This window comes from Acartia tonsa, chromosome 4, assembly GCF_053477335.1.
Source record: "Acartia tonsa isolate MP-2025a chromosome 4, ASM5347733v1, whole genome shotgun sequence".
Lineage (NCBI taxonomy): Eukaryota > Metazoa > Arthropoda > Copepoda > Calanoida > Acartiidae > Acartia > Acartia tonsa.
Window position 1 is genome coordinate 26,761,347 of NC_137263.1, and position 13,800 is coordinate 26,775,146.

Genomic DNA, 13,800 nt, shown 5'->3' on the forward strand with positions numbered 1-13,800 from the left:
CCAGAAATAATTATCTTAATCTTATCCTTGGTCGTTAATCAGCATTTGTTATTTTTTTTATTATTTATTAACATCCATGATTTTTAGTAAAAAAATTATACTATTTTACGTTTTCATTATAATTCAAATAGATTTTTTGGTTTACAAACTATCCTCATTAATTTTGCTTCGTTTTAACTTCCTATACACTGAATGTTTCTTAAATGTTGGACTCTGAATTGTATTATTTTATGGAAGCAACAATCACCTACATTTTTCATTATTTCTTGAAATGAGCTAATTAATACTATAATAATGGGATTCATATTTTAAAAATAAATTATACACATTTTGTTTTTTATCAGGTTGCTGTTTCAATCCCGAAGTTGGAATATATTTTTGATTCTGAGTATATTGGGGAGTATTCTATTCTACATCGCATTTACAATCACAGAACATTCAATAAGGTAAACATATTTCTCGTATTCATTCGAATCCGGTGGATAGGAACCGGTTCTCATCCATACGAAAAAACTATGTCTAGCATCGTATTATATCCAGCTTTCTACGAATATAAAAATGTACAATCATAAGATTAAAACCAGTTTTTTTAGCCCGTGCCTTCGGCACATTGTACATTCTATATCCGCGGAAAGCCGATTATAATACGATGCGAGAAATAACTATTATTAGCCCACGCACAGCTATATGTATCCTCGATAATAGCTATTAGGTTAGGTTACACTTAGGTGGACAGATTATTGTTTATGAATGGCAAGTTAGCTTCGCATAGGTTAGGCTTCTCCCTGAGTATTTGAGATTTAAAGGCATTTTTTTTTTTTGAATAACAACAAAGTATTTACAAAATAGTTTTTTTCATTTTCCTAAAATAGGAGAAAATACATTTTTTAATTCTCAGTTTAATAATCATTTTTACATTAGTATTAATAATCTATATAATTTGAATAGAATTAATGTTCGTTTGATTTCAACAAAGTGTTTAATACCGAAGTCTTGATATTATGAAACATCAGAACTGAATAACGAAAGTTTCAGTTTAAGCATTCAAATCCCAACTGAATTGAGAATGAATAGATTAAACCACAAATTTGGCTTTGGTCTTAGTTTCTAATTGGAAAACTTTATTTTCTAACATGAATTGTCAATGTTAAAAAAAACATATTTGTTTTTTAATATAATTTGATTTTGTGTTATATGTGTTATTGCCACGCATAATTTTTTTGACAATCCAAAGGCTTGAATTTAAAAAATAGCCTAAAACCTTCCTGTATCTTACTGAAGCTTTCCTAATAAAAAGGACTATATCAGTTCAGTTAAAACCTAAAGCTTTATAAAAAAAAATCATAGGATTACAAATTATTTGTGTTTTTTAGTATTCCTGTGTCCCTGGCATCTACATTCCTAAACTATAACCTGGAAGGTTCTGAAGTGAGTAGCGTACCCCTGGACGGATCCACCTACTGGGTGTATCATCATGTTCTGTCCTCCCCAGGAGTCTGGCTCTTCACACTCCTTCTCCTAGTTGTTGCCATATCACCTGATGTTGTTATTAGGTAACACATAAATTCAAACCTGTTTATTAAAGTAGTTGGGTATGTCTGCAATTGTAATATAGATAAACCTACATTTCCTTTCTCACTTCTGTTTTATCGCCCCTTTCTTCTTTTTTTCTTTCCTATCTTTCTGTCTTCAATCACTGAAACCGACGATAAGGCATAATAATACCTTTCCCTCTCCACACTACTTCGTCTGATTTTTAAAGTGTCACTAAACTCGTTTTTAGCCTTCTAGACTCCATCTTTGGTGGTATATCTTTTAATAACATACCCTTATATAGAATAAGCAACATAAATACGTTGTTTCCCAAAACTTTTGTTAATATTCCACTTTCGGTGTATTGAAATTTTCTACAATTTCAATAAAAACTTATTTATATTTTATTTATTTAGAATATTCCGTAAACACTGGGCAATTATTCTAGAAGCAAGATCAACAAAAGTAAGTTTCTTTCTTCCTAGAAAACTATGATTGTTTTATCTGCCCTCTTAGCTGTACTACATATATACATTTGCTGAGTCAAAATATTTGTAAATGGTTTTTATTCTTTTTTTGTTATTATGTGCTGGGAAAACTTTCTTATACATAAGTAGAAGAACATGGCAAATAAAGTTACAGCGGTATTTTGTCCTACCCACCCCCCCCCCCCAAAAAAAAAAATTGGAAACAGAAAAGTTGGTAGGAGTAAAAGACATAAAAATATTAAACATTTCATACAGACAAACTTTACGACGGACAGAAATAACTTTAGAGTTGCTTTTTTAAAAAAAAAGAACAATTTGTTTTTATTTCAGAAGAAACGCCAGGAAGAATCAAAAGATAAAATATTCTCGTTGAGCTTTGTTAACAAAGGTTATTCCTCAGAGAAAGTTTATATTGAAGCTGACGGAAATCAAATTAATCATTCAAATATTACACGACTATAGCATTTATTATATAATATATTTTGGATCATATGAAGGAAATGAAGTCATTCCTAAAAAGGACAGAAATTCCCTTCCAAAAAGGACAGAAATCATCTTCCTTTTTCTCAGATATCTCAAATATGGACAAAAATCACTCTCCTTTTTCTTACATATCTGAAAAAGAAGATAAAAATCACCTTCCTAAATCTCTCTTATTTTTCCTAATTCTAAGAAAATTAACCCAATACCTCCATGTTCTTCCTTATTCTCAGATAATCTACCTTATTCTAAGAAATTCTTCCTTGTCCTTACAAATTCTCCCTTATTCTCAGATAACCTACCTTATTCTAAGAAATTCTTCCTTATTCTAAGAAAATCTACCTTATTCTAAGACATTCTTCCTTATTCTAAGAAAATCTACCTTATTCTAAGACATTCTTCCTTATTCTAAGAAATTCTTCCTAATTCTATGAAAATCTACCTAATTATAAGACATTCTTCCTTATTCTAAGAAAATCTACCTTATTCTAAGATATTCTTCCTTATTCTAAGAAATTCTTAGTTATTCTAATAAGATCTACCTTATTCTAAGAAATACTTCCTAATTCTATAAAAATCTACCATATTATAAGACATTCTTCCTTATTCTAAGAAAATCTACCTTATTCTAAGACATTCTTCCTTATTCTAAGAAATTCTTAGTTATTCTAATAAGATCTACCTTATTCTAAGAAATACTTCCTAATTCTATGAAAATCTACCTTATTATAAGACATTCTTCCTTATTCTAAGAAAATCTACCTTATTCCAAAAAATTCTTCCTTATTCTAAGAAATACTTCCCTATTTCTAAGAAAATCTACCTTATTCTAAGACATTCTTCCTTATTCTAAGAAAATCTACCTTATTCTAAGACATTCTTCCTTATTCTAAGAAAATCTACCTTATTATAAGTAATTCTTCCTTTTCCTTACTAATTCTCTCTTATTTTCAGATAACCTAGCTTATTCTATGAAGTTCTTCCTTAATCCCCCTAATTCTTCCTTTTTCTCAGATAATTTTTTTAATTAATATTGGGATATCATAACTGAAATAGAGGTATAGAGAATATATAAATTCTGCCTTTTCACCTTCCTTATTCTCTCAAAATCTTGGTTTTTCTCACATATATTTCCTTATGTTTATTGGGATATCAGAACAAGATGTGTAGGATAAGTTTGGGTTGTATCTTTTGACCTGAAATATTTGTTTGTACTTTAGAGGAGGAACCCCAGTCTGTAAAACACACTAGCTGTATCAATAATCTGTTCTACTTGCCAACTGATACAAATATTAGACCAAAATGGAAAATCATCCCCCCCCCAAAAAAAAAAAAATTTTTCTTTTCAATAATAAAATAAAAACCCAGGCAGAGAGTCAGATATTTGTATATAATGAAAAGTACACCCCCCCCCCCCCTCAAATGGTTGGCAACTTAATTTTCAGTCTGTCTATAAATCAGCTGATAATTATGTAATGGATGCAAGGGCGTACTATGAATTTGTACTATTTGGGGTATAAAGAAAGTTTTTGTGTTCTCTCCAGAAATATTTAAATTAAACTTTTTGAACAGTGATCATCATTTATCTTTATATAACACGATAGCAATGTGTAAAATTATGCAGAATAGCAATTATTTATCGATAACGAACTAAGATTGCACATAAAAACATTAAAATATACAAGACTGGAGTTACGTAAGATTATAATTATGTAAATTACATATCATGTAAACTGTACAAAAATTAGCATAGTATTTATCTATATATCTACCCTCCCCCACCCCACCCAATCGCTAATGTTAAATTGTATATTTTCTTTTAAAAATGTGAATGTTTTCTTTAACCTTAAAGTCTGTACGATACATAATTTAAATACTGACTTAACTTATAGTTGAAAAATTGAACACATAATCTTATCCCTTTAGATCCCTGAGACTTCAAAGTGGTAGAAGCAAAGGTTTTCTATAATTAGGGTTGGTCCGTCTGTATGTAACAGTTAGCTTTTTTCGTTAATTTAAACAGTTAAAATTGTTTTATCAATTTAAAACTTGGCATGATGATTCCTATAACAATGAGGTCCTTCTGATTTCAGAGCTTCATTTTTATAGATATTGTCATTCTTTTTAAAAAGCGAAGCTTTTCTATAATTAGAGTTGGTCCGTCCGTCCGTCCGTCCGTCAGTCCGTACGTCTGAGAGAGATAGCTTTTTTCATTAATTTAGGCATGTTAGAATTATCCTGTCGATTTCATGGTGATTATTCCTTTAGTATTTAGGTATGATTAAGAAAGCGTAGCAACTCTATAATCATTACCAGAATGTCCATACGTCCATTTTAAACATGTTGGTTCTTTACTTTTTTAACAACAAATTTTTATGTGATCTAATAATCCGATTGTTATAATTTGTTGGTATAGTGATTCCTGGGACAACAAAGTACAATATTATAAGCAAAGCTACTCTATAATCAAGTCAAAAAAATTAAATATGTCCATAAACATTATCCTCTATCAAGAAGTTTTTCCAACAAATTTACTCACAATTTTGCTTTGACTCCTTTTTTTATATTCTGATTATTCAGTTCTGACACTATACATGTGTTAGTGTCCGTAAGTCCTACCGTTTTAGAGCTTCGCTTTTATGGATGCTGTCATCCATGTTTAATTTTGTTTATACTTTTATTATTTCAGGGAGAGAGGGGACAATGGTCTGTTTATTACACTAGTCCCCAAAGTTTTATTATAATGTTTTATTGTTTGTAAGTTTATACAACTTTACGCACTTGAGTGAATTTTCATTGGTTGGTTAATTAAGTGTTCAGACGTTTCAACCACTAATTTTAATCTATAGAAGGGATAATTTTGTGCATCATCATTGGGGATGTACGCGCTACCATGGTTCAAAAAGTATTACATAAACAGAGAATATTGGTGTTTGCAGAGAGAAAGAGAGAAAGGGGACATTGGGCTGTTAATTACACAAGTCCAAAAATATTTACAATAACATTTTCTTATTAGTTGGCTTAACAACTGTGAGGACTTTTAATAAATTTTAATTGGTTGGTGTATTAAGTTTAGTGTCCAAATGTTTGTAATTGTAATCTACAGAAGGGGTAATTTTGTGTTTTAACATTGAGATTTACATAATTTTATTAGCCATTATCTTATCCCATTAGATCCCTGGGTATTATCAATTAACTCAAACGCCAGGTCCAACAAACCAAAATAACTGCCCAAACACCCGAGGTATTAGGTTAAGTAACACTAACACCCATCACACAACCACCATTTTGATTGCAAAACCTTTGTCGGAGAAGTCCTAAATGGGATTGGTAATGAGTTGTGACTGTGACATACTTTAACTATTAATGCCTTTAGTTTTTATGCTGGTTAATTTGATTTTAAATTTGTTTCTTCTCAGATTTTTCCAGTGATGTAAAGGGATAATACAATGGCCGTTAAATTGATGTACAACCCAATGATGATACACAAAAATACTCCTTAAAAATTTGTGGTTGAAACGTTTGAACACAAAAAATCAAAGAATCAAAATTCACTATATTCCACAAGGTAATAAGCCAACGAATAAGAATCATTATAATAAAACTTTGGGGACTATTATTAAACAGCCCATTGTACCCTCTTTATCTAAGTAATTTCTCTTGGGAGAGTGGGGGTACCTTCCCCAATTTATGCAAAGGAGAACCAGAAATTGGTCTAGCAGTTAGCGAGATCTTTCGATATACATATATAATCACAGGTATTGACAGATATACACAAACACACAATGTTAATTTTGAATATTGACTAGTAGTTGCGCTCCTCAAGGCCTTTAAGGGCACCTAAGGTGAGGGGAGGTCAACCCACAACCCTTATTTTAGTTTTAAAAAGGATGACAACATCCATAAAACTGAAGCTCTAAAACGGCGGGAAAGAAGAACATTAAAACTTTAGAGTGTCAGAACTAAATAATCCGACTATAAATGTGTTACTGTAAAAATGTTTAAACTGTTAAATACAGGATACTGTTTATATATATGTACTTTTTTATTAGGATTTGATTAGAGAGATGCCTTGCATATGATATTGTACCTTGTTGTCCTAGGAATCATTATTCCCAAAGTATGATGAATAGGATAATTATCCTATTATATAAAGATGTAACTCTTTTTATACATTTTAATTGGAACCGATGATCTGTTTAATAGTGAAACAATTGTCTTCCATTAATAAAATGTTAAAAAATAACCCATGTTACATATATAAATAAATCCTTATAATAAAGTAACAGGATGTCTCTGTGTTTGTAAGTTTGTACCGAAGGATCTTGTTAACCGCTGAACCGATCGGGTTCTCCTTAACAGGGTAGCTTCTCATATGTCCCGGGAAAAAAACATAACTAACACAATCTATCAGCGAAAAAATATTTTTGGTAAATAGCTGATTTTAAAATAGATTGATAAGAGAAAAAAAATTACGTGTCCCTAGAGGCCTCTAGGGGCGTAGCCGCTAGTCCTATTATATAAAGTAGTAAGTGTTTGTTGTCTGTCCCAAAGGATCTCGCTAACCGCTGAACCGATATCGTTCTCCTTTACAGTGAAGCTTCTTATAGGTCCTGGGAAGGTTTTAAACTATTTTTCGAGAGGGTGTCCTAACCTCCCTCTCCCCCCAAAAAATTATTTTTATAACTCTTTGGAAACTCAAATTTAAAATAGGATGAGGTCGACTTTTCCTTCTCCTACCAGTGCAGTGCCCCTAGAGGCTTCTAGGGGCGTAGCCGCTAGTATTATATAAAGTAGTAAGCCTTTTTTGGTCTGTAACAAAGGATCTTGCTAACCGCTGAACCGATTAGGTTCTCCATTGTAGAGAACCTTCCCATAGGTCCCGGGATGGTTTTAGGCTATTTTATATTTAAGCCTTGGGATGGTTTTTTCTTCCACCTCCTTACCCCTCAACAGAAAGAGTCTACTAGATGCCAGGGGCGCAGCCGCTATTCCAATTATAAAAAGTAAAGAAGGATATCGCTAACCGCTGAACCGATTAGGTTCTCCATTGCACATAGGGGCAACAAGGGGCAACAATTCACCACCCCCAAATCAAGTTTTAAACATTCTATGAGTATTATCATACCCAATGTACATCAGATTTCAAAGAAATCGTAAAAATACGCTTTTTAAGTAAGCATTCTAATGCATGGAAGTCAAGAAATGCAAAAATTTTCTTACAGAAAAAGGCATACATTTTGTGTTTCACCAACAATTTTAAAAGTATTATAAAATCTCTTAGAATTAACGTAATTAGACAAAATAACTTCTGATGAGTCATGCATTACATATATTTTGACAGTATAAAAGAAAAAAACACAAATTGAAGAAATTAGTCCTAAATAATTCTAGTTTAAGTCAAGATTTTAGTTTTTATTTGTTTGTTTTTTAATCAACATTTGAGAAGACAGTAAGAGGAAACATGTTTTCGCCAGGTGTCGCCGGCTAAAAAAACGATATTTGATTACCCAAAGACATATTTTAATCGCCAGTACTGGTTTCATTTACCCCCCCGCGCCCCCGTAGGGGTTTTTAGCCCGTTTTCTGAACGTGGGTGCACGAAAAGCTTGTAAGAAAAGGCATTTAAATGCGCTTTTACAGTCAAAACTTAAGATATAATTCAAATAAATAAAAGACACAAAAACATAGACATATTGGGAAATATTTATTCTGACTTAGAATTAAAGTTAATAATAAATATTTTCAAGTTCTATTGCACTAAATGATGAAGAGGAGAGGGGGGGGGGGGGCTAAACCTAAATCTAAACCTCTTTATGTTTGATGTTTTAATGTAACTAAATAATCGTTTCTATAGATTATTACAAATATCAGGGATCTAAAGGGATAAGACAAAGGTCAATAAATTGTTTTACATCCCCAATGATAATACACAAAATTACCCCTTGTGTAGATTAAAGTTAGTAGTTAAAACGTTTGAACACACAACTGTAAAACTTTGGGGACTAGTGTTATAAACAGCCCAATGTCCCCTACCTCACTGCGGAAAGGAAAAGTTAATATGCAAATAACGTGAGGTTCTTATAATCATTCTAAATTGGAATTAGCAAGTAGTCTATCTGTCTGTCTATTGGTAATGCTTTGTTTTTAAATTATGTAGTTACAGGGTATATATGTTTAAAGTCAGCAGTTTTATTTAGAAAGGGAGGGGACTGTTAATTACACTAGTCCCCAAACTTCAAAATTTTATAATAACATTTTTATATTCGTTAGCATAAGAACTTCAGGAAATTTAATTGATTTTTTATTGGTTGGTTCATTAAGATGAGTGTCAAAACGTTTCAACCACTAATTGTCATCTACAGACAAATAATTTTGTAATATAATTTATTAAATATGTATTTATTAAATATGTATCAATATTGGGGATGTACATATTAATCGGTTATTGTTTTGTTCCTTAGATCCCTAGGTGTTAATATATAATACAAAGTAGCTTGATGTCTGTTTGTCTGTCTGCCCATCCCTTAAGATCTTGCTAACCACTAAACTGATTGAATTCTACTCTTCAGGGAATATATCTACTGGTCCTGTGGTTGTTTAAAGATCTTTTTCAAAAATAAAAATCCCCCTCAATTTTTTCATATTTCTATAATTAGGGTCGGTCCGTCCGTACGTCTGGTACAGTTAGCTCTTTTACTTAACTTAAACAGGCTATAATTGTCCTATCGATCTCAAACTTTTCATGCTGATTTCTACAACAGTTAGGTACGACTTAGAAAGCACAGCAATTCTATAATCGTTACCAGAAAGTCCTTACATCTATTTATAACAAGCTGATTTTTACTTTTTTACAACAAATAATGGTTTTGAATGCTAAAAATATCCTATTCATCTGATTTTTTGAATACTGATTCCTATTTCAATAACGTCTATTGTTATAAGCGAAGCATCTCTATAATCAAGTCCTAAAAACGTCAGTATGTCCTTAAACAGTAACATGTATTTAATCATTTTTAATTACAATTTTGTATAGACATGCATTAATATTCAGTTCTGACACTTCACAAGTGTTAATGTTCGTTTGTCCTTCTATTTCAGAGCTTCGCTTCTTTCATGGATGTTGTCATCCAAGTTTAATTACCTCTTGGGGCAAATCCCCTAGAGGCTAGGGGCAAAGCCGCTAGTATACATATAAACAGTAAACAAGAATCATAATATCATTATAAATATAGATATAATTAATAAAGATTTATGTTAATCATGCCCACATTTATAATGGATTTATTAAACATAAAAATAAAGTGAAACTTGTAGCTTGCTAAAATAAGGATCCCCATCCACCCCCATTTACACCATCCCCTCCCCTCCTACTGAAATGAATTCCATGACCCCAAATTTGACACTTTGAACACTAAAATTGGACTACAATTAACCTAGTTACACTTTAAAGGGTCCAAAAAGCTAGTGATAGGGTAGCTGCGCTACTAAAAAATTGTCATATTGCTCTGATAACCAAAACCCCTAATTAGACATTTTAAACACGAAATTCAAGATAGTTGATTGATAGATAGATGGATAGATAGATGGATAGGTAGATGAATAGATATATGGATAGATAGATGGATAGATGGATAAGTAAATTGATAGACAGATGGATAGATGGAAGGATAGATAGAGGGATAGATTGATGGATGGATAAATTGATAGTTGATGGATAAAGAGGTGAATAATTGATGGATAGATAGATGGATCGATATATAGATGGATAGAGAGATGGATAGATAGATGGATAGATAGATGGATAGATAGATGGATAGATAGATGTATAGATAGATGGATAGATCGATGGATAGATAGATGGATAGATAGATGGATAGATAGATGGATAGATAGATGGATAGACAGATGAATAGATATATGGATAGATAGATGGATAGATAGATGGATAGATAGATGGATAGATAGATGGATAGATAGATGGATAGATAGATGGATAGATAGATGGATAGATAGATGGATAGATAGATGGATGGATAGATGGATAGACAGATGGATAGATATATGGATAGATAGATGGATAGATTGATGGATAGATAGATGGATAGGGTAAGGGGGGGGCTATCTTCGGGAGGGGTTAATCTGGTAATTTTCTATCTACCTTCATAAAATGACCTTTTTCTCCATGTTTCTTTCAAATGACAGAAAAAAACATAAAAGCAAATTTGTTTGTTGTTAAATTACCTACAAAAAAGTATAAAATGAAATTTTTGTGAGATGAATTTAAAGGGTACTAAATAATTAAATCCCCTTTTTGGTTGATTTGCCCCAATGTGCATTGTAGAGAACCTTTACATAGGTACAGGATGGTTTTAGGCAACTTTTTTATCTTAATTTAAGTCTAGGGATGGTTTTAGTCTATTCTGCTCTTTTCTACCCATTGAAATACAAAGCCACCAAAGGCTAGGGACGCAGCCGCTAGTTTCATACAAAAAGTTGTAAAAAATCCGCATGTTTTGAATGTCTAAATAAACGAAAAAAGCTAACACATGGACGGAACGACCCTAATTATAGAAAACCTTTGCTTCCGTATGCAGTTTATGGGGTGGATAATGTGTGAAAACCAGTCTTCAAGATCTAAGGGATAAGATAATGGCCGGTAAAATGATTTTAATTTCCAAGTTTAATTAATCAATTACAACTTTCTATTTATTTTTTTTCTATTGTCTATTTATTAAACTTTTCCCCCCCTTTTGGTTAAATAGTAAAACTTCGATGTACGCCCTTGAATTGATTTCATAATTATCAGCTGTTTTGGGTTCAATCACTTCCGGCGAAAAAAATAAGTTGCCAACCTTCTATAGAGTTTGTACCACATAAATAGGAATGTGAAAAAAAAACATTACATTGGTTGAGACTAGCAGCTACGCCACTAGAGGCTTCCATGGACATTTAGGGTAATTAATCAAATAAAAATGTCTGACTCTAAGCCTGGTATTTTATTTTTGACCAGGAAATTAATTTTTTTCTGATGGGTAGGGTAGGAACTTTTTCTTTAAGCAATTTCTCTTGGGAGCCCAGACAAACATCCTGTTACTTTTATAAAAGGATTGATAATTACATATAGTTATTGAAGAAAATATCAGTAAAAAAAAACAATATATTTAAATTTGTTTTGAAATTATTACTTTTTTGGTCTTGGTCTAATATTTGTATGTGTTGGCTAGTGAAGGATTATAAAGACTCCTGTTCTTATTTTCTGCTATCCTGTTATTATAAGGTTTATTTCTCAGTAAAATTATGTTAATATTATCAATAATTTTATGAATTAAAACATAAACACTAAATGTCAAAAGATACAACCAAAAAAATACTGAATGTACTATTATTTCTTAAGATAATTTCATATTTGTTTTCCAGACTGGGGTTCCTCCTCTAAAGTACAAACAAATAATTCAGGTCAAAAGATACAACCCAAACTTATCCTACACATCTTGTTCTGATATCCCAATAAACATAAGGAAATATATGTGAGAAAAACCAAGATTTTGAGAGAATAAGGAAGGTGAAAAGGCAGAATTTATATATTCTCTATACCTCTATTTCAGTTATGATATCCCAATATAAATTAGGAAAATTATCTGAGAAAAAGGAAGAATTAGGGGAATTAAGGAAGAACTTCATAGAATAAGCTAGGTTATCTGAAAATAAGAGAGAATTAGTAAGGAAAAGGAAGAATTACTTATAATAAGGTAGATTTTCTTAGAATAAGGAAGAATGTCTTAGAATAAGGTAGATTTTCTTAGAATAAGGAAGAATGTCTTAGAATAAGGTAGATTTTCATAGAATTAGGAAGTATTTCTTAGAATAAGGTAGATCTTATTAGAATAAGGAAGAATTTCTTAGAATAAGGAAGAATGTCTTAGAATAAGGTAGATTTTCTTAGAATAAGGAAGAATGTCTTAGAATAAGGTAGATTTTCTTAGAATAAGGAAGAATGTCTTATAATAAGGTAGATCTTATTAGAATAAGGTAGATTTTCTCAGAATAAGGAAGAATTTCTTAGAATAAGGAAGAATGTCTTAGAATAAGGTAGATTTTCTTAGAATTAGGAAGAATGTCTTAGAATAAGGTAGATTTTCTTAGAATAAGGAAGAATGTCTTATAATAAGGTAGATCTTATTAGAATAAGGTAGATTTTTTCAGAATAAGGAAGAATGTCTTATAATAAGGTAGATTTTCATAGAATTAGGAAGTATTTCTTAGAATAAGGTAGATCTTATTAGAATAAGGAAGAATTTCTTAGAATAAGGAAGAATGTCTTAGAATAAGGTAGATTTTCTTAGAATAAGGAAGAATGTCTTAGAATAAGGTAGATTTTCTTAGAATAAGGAAGAATGTCTTATAATAAGGTAGATTTTCATAGAATTAGGAAGTATTTCTTAGAATAAGGAAGAATTTGCTAGAATAAGGTAGGTCTTCTTAGAATAAGGGAGAATTTGTGTAATTAAGGTAGAATTTCTGAGAATAAGTGAGAATTTGGGTAAATAAGGTAGATTTATTAAGCATAGTTGTAATAGTAAGGAAAAGGAAGAATTTCTAAGAATTAGGAAGAATTTGTAAGATGGTGGACAGAGGTCACCTTCCTTTAGTGAGAATTTGTAAGATAGTGGACAGAAATCACCTTCCTTACTGAGAATTTGTAAGAAAAAGGAAAGTAAATAGCCTTCCTATACCCAAGGAAGGGAATTTCTGTCCTTTTTAGGAATGACTTCATTTTCTTCATATGATCCTATATTTTTTCTATAAAACACATTTTAAATTTGTTTAAAAACCTATCCTTTGATGTTTCAAAACTGTGACTGTATGTGATACTTGTGCCTGATTTTTTATGAATAATATAATAAAATGTGATATTTTTATATGTATAATTAATTATGGTTTATTATTGTATATTAAATAAACTGTATAAATTTTGAATATTTTTGTTTGTGAATTTTCGGCAGCTATAGTCCTATTTGTATACGGGTGTTCAATATCTGCGGCCGAGTCCTGCTCAGCTAAAAATTGAAATCTATCTGCACTTTGATAGTTATTTCTTTCATCATATTATAAACCGCTTTCCGCGGATATAGAATGTACAATTATTAGATTAAAACCATTTTTTAGCCCGTGCCTTCGGCACCACGGGGCTAAAAAACTTTTTTATATTCGTAGAAAGCGGTTTATAATACGATGCTAGACATAGTTTTTTCGTATTATAAACAGCTTTCCGTGGATATAGAATGTACAATTATAA

General features: G+C 31.2%; 1 protein-coding gene across 1 annotated transcript in view; it reads left to right on the forward strand.

The window, feature by feature from the left end:
- Window positions 1–13,481, forward strand: part of LOC145315411 (phospholipid-transporting ATPase IH-like) — a 40,013-nt gene extending 26,532 nt beyond the window's left edge. The window contains exons 34-38 of the mRNA XM_080155393.1: window positions 345–446; window positions 1,374–1,553; window positions 1,950–1,998; window positions 2,352–2,497; window positions 13,295–13,481. Of these exons, the coding sequence (XP_080011519.1) occupies window positions 345–446; window positions 1,374–1,553; window positions 1,950–1,998; window positions 2,352–2,483 (463 nt within the window). The 3' untranslated portion in view covers window positions 2,484–2,497; window positions 13,295–13,481. The remainder of the gene's footprint in view (window positions 1–344; window positions 447–1,373; window positions 1,554–1,949; window positions 1,999–2,351; window positions 2,498–13,294) is intronic.
- Window positions 13,482–13,800: the final 319 nt, after the last annotated feature.